The sequence below is a fragment of the Phycodurus eques genome, chromosome 3, assembly GCF_024500275.1.
Source record: "Phycodurus eques isolate BA_2022a chromosome 3, UOR_Pequ_1.1, whole genome shotgun sequence".
NCBI classification, from domain to species: domain Eukaryota; kingdom Metazoa; phylum Chordata; class Actinopteri; order Syngnathiformes; family Syngnathidae; genus Phycodurus; species Phycodurus eques.
Window position 1 is genome coordinate 3792677 of NC_084527.1, and position 6654 is coordinate 3799330.

At 42.2% G+C, this 6654-nt stretch overlaps 1 protein-coding gene across 1 annotated transcript; it reads left to right on the forward strand.

Annotated features, from left to right (window-relative positions):
• Positions 1-1849: 1849 nt before the first annotated feature.
• On the forward strand, positions 1850-5919 carry polr3d (polymerase (RNA) III (DNA directed) polypeptide D). Its single transcript, XM_061673280.1, has 9 exons — positions 1850-1966; positions 2791-2962; positions 3039-3082; positions 3169-3323; positions 3416-3537; positions 3645-3801; positions 4995-5242; positions 5318-5470; positions 5580-5919. The coding sequence occupies exons 2-9, from the start codon at positions 2801-2803 to the stop codon at positions 5691-5693; spliced, it is 1155 nt and encodes a 384-aa protein (XP_061529264.1). The 5' UTR covers positions 1850-1966; positions 2791-2800; the 3' UTR covers positions 5694-5919.
• Positions 5920-6654: the final 735 nt, after the last annotated feature.

Consider the following 6654-nt stretch of genomic DNA (forward strand, 5'->3'; position numbering starts at 1 on the left):
GGCTCTGAGCACGATGTTTATTTGACTCTTACGCTGCTGCACAGCCCATGATGCATTCAGAGCTAAAAGAGGTGAGCCCAAAAGAGAATTGTCAAACACTGCAAGCTCATCAGCATGTTGGTACACAACACAGCGTCTCACTCCTCCAAAGTGTTGCCCAGAGGCGCTCTGATATACACTACACTAAACTCTGCTACTATCATAAATGTCACAATTCACATTTCAGTGACAGTGCGGACACAGAGGCGGTAATAAATAAAACGAGACACTGATGCAGGAGAGCTTTTAAAAGATACTGCATGTGATGTCCCAGTAACTAAATTGCACTTGTGCCAACTGCGATGCCATATGGACTTAGTCCACAGGGCATAACCCCCCTGCCCGCCCCTCCTAGCCCATCCTCAGGCGAGTGATGCTACAATTTGAGTCCAGCGTAAGAAGATTTGCACTGGCATTAGGTGTAAGTGGGATGTGTTGCATTGGCTCCATGCGGGACAACATTTAGGATTTCGCCAGAGATTAAAAAAAAAGTGATGTCAAGAGACGCTCTTCTCAGATTAATGGCTGTAATCTCCTTTTGAACAATGGAAATGGATTTGCAAAAAACATGGCAATAAAGAGGTATTGACAAACAGTATTATGTCTTATTTTCACAAACACATAAGATAAAAATGAACAGATCTAAATACAGTATACAGTATATATCGAGTCCAATTTATGTGTGCACTTGCCAAATGTCATTAGGTACATCTAAAAAATACAATTCAGTAAAACTCCATTTATCATATGTATTTATACTTTCAGACAGCTATTCAGTTATCAATGTGTTTATTATTGTGGTTGTAATTTACAACATCATGCTAAGAGGTGTTTCTCATATTTTGCCTGTCACGTGTAAAATATCTTATCAGGCCCCATATATATCTTAGTTATTGTTTCCCTCAGAGGGCCCTTATGACTATGAAAACCATACAAATGTATAGTCAGGTCATCTGACCACATCATATTATTTCACATACTGTACGCAGTTGCCCTGGCAATTGATCATTATATGTATTGTTAGCAACGTATTTTGTATTCAAAATTAGAAATCTTTGACAATTGTGGCACACAAATATTAAGTACTGTATTCAACTATTGTTCACTTTATGTTCAGAAACTATGGGGGGGGGGGGGGGGGGGGTTAAAGTGAAGTAACATGAAAAGAACAAATCTATTTAGCATGATACGTACATGAAGCAGACACACTTTAATTGATTTAGCGGGCCACATCAAGTGGTGCGACAGGCCTGATCTGGTCCTCAGGCCTTGAGTTTGACATCAGTGTTATACGGTATCAAAAATATCATAAACTCCTTTCCAGTATGATTTGGCGCAGTTGTACACACAGTAAGATACAACCACGATCATAAACATAACACTGAATGGACTAAGAAATGGTATCATTGCAAATGCATTAACGGAAGAATGTTTGCTACAGCATTAGCATGTGTAACGTTTTGGCTGTTTAAAGCTGTGATTCCCAACCGCTGTGCTGTGAAATTTCATTGAATTATTCTGAAAATGATTATTTCCTCACTCCCAAGTAATGCCGGATTGCAGCAAGTACATTCACACAGTCACACAGCAAAACAACATCTTTCGCGTAAACAGGAGTATCATTATTTCAGCTTTAATATGTGACATTTTTGTTTAGTAGGGGACCGGTAGATATTTGTAATGTAAAGTATGTGCTTTGGCGTAATAAAAATTGGGGGGGAAAAAGGGGGCTGACGTAAGAGTAGGCAAAGATTTGCATCTGCGCAACTGTGTGCGCAGCTGCGATCCGCCTCAAGTTGGGCTGATGACACCCGGAAGTGACATGGCGGCGCCCGGTGCGTAAGCGTCGATTGGAAGTGGACGATTTGTCTTGACTTCTGACAAATGTGGAGTTTTTGTCTTCTCGGGATATCTCCGCTCCGTGCACGTAAGTGGCCGTACGTACGCGTGGGTGTCAAAAGGCGAGGTCGACAGAAAGACATTTGATGTACGTCGGCCACGTGTGCCTCCTTTTCCGCCGTGTTGTTGACGTCGCATGACTTCATATTCCCAACGCTTGTCACGGAAAACTATTGCTTATATTGACCTTGTTTTCCCAATTTGCGTTATACTTTTGACCTAAACGATTATGTATTAAATGCAAATCACTTTTAATTAATTTGTTACTTTACATTAAATTTAGATTTTGACAATTATATTTGGATAAAAGTAAAAGCCAATGAACATATTTTACATTAGAAAAATGTCACGGCACACATCAAACAAAAATGTCACAAAGAATATGCTGAAGCAGTGATGAACTCGTCTGAATTTACTAACAAATTTACACACAGTTTTTCTCTTCTGCATGTTTGAAATAAACTTCAATCAATCAATTTGGTATTTCACAAAGCTATTCTGTAGAATCAACGTCAACTGGTGGATACACAGTTTAATTGTCCATTTTGCCATTTAATTGTTGTGCCTGTCACTACATGTCGCTGGCATAGATGAACAAAGATACATTATTTGTAGTAGAACTCTTGGACCAATTCGGAGCAATTAAAGTCAAATTGGATAGTTTTTCGCGGCACTGCTAATCTCTTACTAATGTTGCTCATGTACTGGGGCGCGGTGTTTGATCATTCCAGAACTAAGGATTCTGGTGCAAATGTTGTGGGTGGTGGTCATCTACAGTTATTCTGCTGAGGTCACCGATCAGAACAATGCATTTGTTTCACTTCTTCTAAACATTTTTTTGGGGGGGTAAAGTTCGTTAAGGATGGCCGATTCAGGTGCGGGTGATCCCAGTGGTCATCGCATGCCAGCCCCCGGAGGGGGCGGGAGGGGCCAACTGATGGGCCGCCGAACACCGGCTACCATCTCTGCGGGTCGCCTTCCCGCCATGCGTTCTCGAGATCTCACCCTGGGCGGAGTGAAAAAGGTCTCTGTCCTCAAAAAGATTCAAATGAAAGTTCTCTTTGTCTTCTTTCAATAAAATCCTGTATTTCCCCCACTAGAAAACATTTACACCCAACATTATTGGCCGCAAAGTTAGAGAAGAGTAAGTTGACAAACAAGATTCAAAAGGGGGGGAAAAGTGTGTGCAAACGCTTCTTATGAATCTTGACTTTGACTTACGCTTGGAAGTGCCAAAGATGAAGGTGGGCAGAGGAGGGAGCGGAGGGATGCGACCCGAGGCAGAGGTCCGAGAGAGAGGGGCCGGGGCCGGGGTCGCCCGGAGATCATCCAGTCCCACTCGATTTTTGAGCAGGGGCCGGCAGAGATGGCCGTCAGAAAAAAAGGTGGGCAAATATCTTGTGTAACTACCAGATTCTTGGTTAGTATCATAACGTTCGATGGACTAACATCCCTGGTGTATTTCGATATGCAATAGGTTATGAAAGTGAACGAGATGCCCCAAGCATAGGACCGTCCCCCATCATCAATATTAAAAAAGAGAAGAGAGAAACTGAGGAAGAGACCAAAGAAATCCTTCGCAAGCTGGAACATGATGGCGTGAGTGTCATTTCATACTAATGACCGTAATCCATATACTGTGTAGACACCATTTCAGACTTTTGCTGTTTGACTCTTGCATTCACCTGCATGTTTTTTTTTTTTAGTTCATAGACGATCCATTCCTGCGGGGCGAACAGAGAAGCTGCCCGGTTCAACTTCCTCTTGCTGTGTCAGGATGGGGTTTCAAGGAGGAATTCCGTGCTCCTGCTATTAAAATCGAGAAAATGGAAGAAGATGAGCTCATGGAACCTGCAGTAGAAAGTACTTTTGAAATGCTCTCTCTTGTTGCAATGTGTCAAATCCCTTTACAACTCCGAACTATTGAGGGGGAACTGTATCGTGACCCCTTGTCTTTCGCGGGTGTGACAGCGCATTCCATAAACGGCGAATTGAAATTCCTCGAACACCCATCGCCACCCCTCAAAATGTGTTACCCTATTTACAAAGTGACCCTTGATTCCCATTGCAGTCTTAAAACACATTCCAGACACAAACGCATGAATATCCTTGAGTGACAGCGACAGTGGCAGTCCTAGCTTGAATGGCGCACCGTGCGAGACCGCCCTTTGCCCCCCCCCGCCCCCACCCCTAACTAACCCACCCGCTCACACACAAGATGCTCTAAATAATTTTTAGTTCTCCTGATGTTGCATTACGAATACATTACAATCTTTATATGAAACATGCATGGATTAAACCTGTAATTGGTTAAACAGGGATAGATCTTTTAGTGTCAAGCTTTAAGTAGATCTACACACTTCCACCAACATTTTTCTGAGAATACTTTGATTTAATGTCAATTCATTTGAAACGAAGAAAGTAAAGCATAGCAAATTGTATTCTTAGATTGCCAAACAGCAACGAAACCTTCGTCACTGGTTGGCTTGCGTTTTTAATTAACCGCTCGGCAGGCACGAACGTACGTCTTCTCACGACGAATGTGTCATCCTTCCTTGACAATAACAATGTCTCACTTTAAGAAAGTTATTGAAGACCCTTAATGTCTCCACAAGGGGGCGCAAATGCCCATTACAAACTCCAGTATGTCATGATGCCCAGAGAAAACCAATTCATGGAGCATTTTTCTGCGCGTCTCACATTTTGCCCATACCAGAAACTGTCACTGGATGGTGGGTGTGGCGGCATTTACAGCTCTTCAAGAACGAAATTCAATAACAATATATATACTTCAAATAGCGTGTTATGGCAAGGGGAGCCGTCAAATAAAACCCGAAACCTGTGAGTAGCAACGGGCGCAAGGTCTGAACTGCGATAGCGCAATGGACTACTGTACATAGTACAGTAGTCATCACTACACAGCCACTGTACTTTGCCATTTTCACCACAGCATGTTAAACATCTTAATGGTCCTTGCACACTTTATTTATTTATTTATTTATTTTTTTCCAACTTTCAATGATGAAAGACAAACAACCTAAACGTTTAATTTTCAGTGAAGGCAGAGCAGGAGGAAGTGGAAACAAAGAAGTCCGAGGCTGCTTCCAAGCCTCCTGCGCTCCCCGAGCCGGACGTCCTGCCGGATCTTCTTCACAAGTGGAGTCTGAGCAAAGGGGAGGAGCTGTTCTTCATGCAGCTGCCCGACACGCTGCCCGGCCAGCCGCCTACCAAGGAGTACAAGCCGATCAAAACCGAGGTGGAGTCTGAGGACGGCCAATCTGTCCTCCTGAAAACAGAGTCTCAGGTAGCTAAATGTCGCCACTGTTTTATAATACAATGATTTATGTTTCTGTGTGAGCATACGTTGCACATTTCACAGGAAGAGAAAAATGAAGATAACAGCTGTAATTTGAAAGATCTCCGAGAGGGTCTCGTGGGGAAAATGCTGGTCCGAAAGTCCGGTCGCGTGCAGCTCATAATGGGGCAGGTGACGCTGGACGTGTCCCTCGGAGCGTCATGCGCTTTCCTTCAGGTATGACAGGAAATCATTTGTTCAGGTTGCTCTCGTGCTCCGTCGTTTCATTACAGACCCACTGAGCTCGAACTCCACCCCTTGTGTTTGTCTTTGGAATTTCTTTCAGGAACTGGTTTCTGTTGACACTGAGGGCCGAACAGGTGACTTGACTGTGTTAGGCAATGTCAAACACAAAATGGTTTGCTCACCAGACTTTGAATCTCTGCTGGAGAGCAGGTGATGATGTTTAATGCCTGTTATGTTTGTGACTGACTGCTGTGTCATATGAAAGTGTGCTAAAACACTAAACGATAAAACTTTAAATGAGACCAAAAGTTTGTTGCCTAAAGGCACATTAAAATTCAATGATGTGCCATATTTCAGTTTCACATTTCATTAGTCTGCATTCTAAAATAATTTGGCTGTACATGGATGTAAATGTGTGAATAAAAGTTTTTGTTATCAAATGATTTTTTTTTTCTCTCTCCTCAAAAACATACTTTCACACAGCACTCATAGTAGAAAAGGCTCTTTTAATCATATATCTTTTTTAAAAACACCAAAGGGTACTAATATGGCTTCATAGTACACGTCAGTGTTACCTCATGGACCTCGTTCAAATTTTATCTTTATAAAAGTAAATGAAAGCTTACCATGGGCCAAAAACAGCTATTGGATATGCCGCCCAAAAGATTAGTTTACATTGAATAACTAAAGAGATAACCCTAAAAACATTTACAGGTGTCAGGAGGAGGCACAGCCAGTCAAAAAGAATAAAATAAGTGTTTAAGACTTAAAGAATAATTGAACTTCGCATTTATTTAAAAAAAACAGTTACTTGCTCAATAGTTAAAGTATTATCCTTGACTCCTGATTTCAGAACGAGTTATCCATCAATTTGTTGTGTAGATGTAATAATATGATGATGTAACGCGTAATCTGGTTTCACAGTTATAGCGGCCCTCTGAGGCAAAACCTAACTAGAATGTGGCCCACCACGACAAAAAAAAAAAAAAAAAGTTGGACGACCCCTGCACTCAGCATTAGCTGTTACGTAATGTAATGCGATTGGATGTATGCATGTAGTAACCCCTTGCAAGCAGGTGGTGTCGCTGTAGAGGAGGGCGTTGTTACGTAATGTAATGCGATTGGACCTATGCATGTAGTAACCCCTCGCAAGCAGGTGGTGTCGCTGTAGAGCA

Bases quoted from the DNA above. Each gene is read 5' to 3' on its own strand.
- polr3d (XM_061673280.1), top strand. From the start codon at position 2,801: ATGGCCGATTCAGGTGCGGGTGATCCCAGTGGTCATCGCATGCCAGCC. The intron at 3,538-3,644 runs GTGAGTGTCATT...TTTTTTTTTTAG, and splicing joins GCAAGCTGGAACATGATGGC to TTCATAGACGATCCATTCCT. The intron at 3,802-4,994 runs GTACTTTTGAAA...TTTAATTTTCAG, and splicing joins CATGGAACCTGCAGTAGAAA to TGAAGGCAGAGCAGGAGGAA.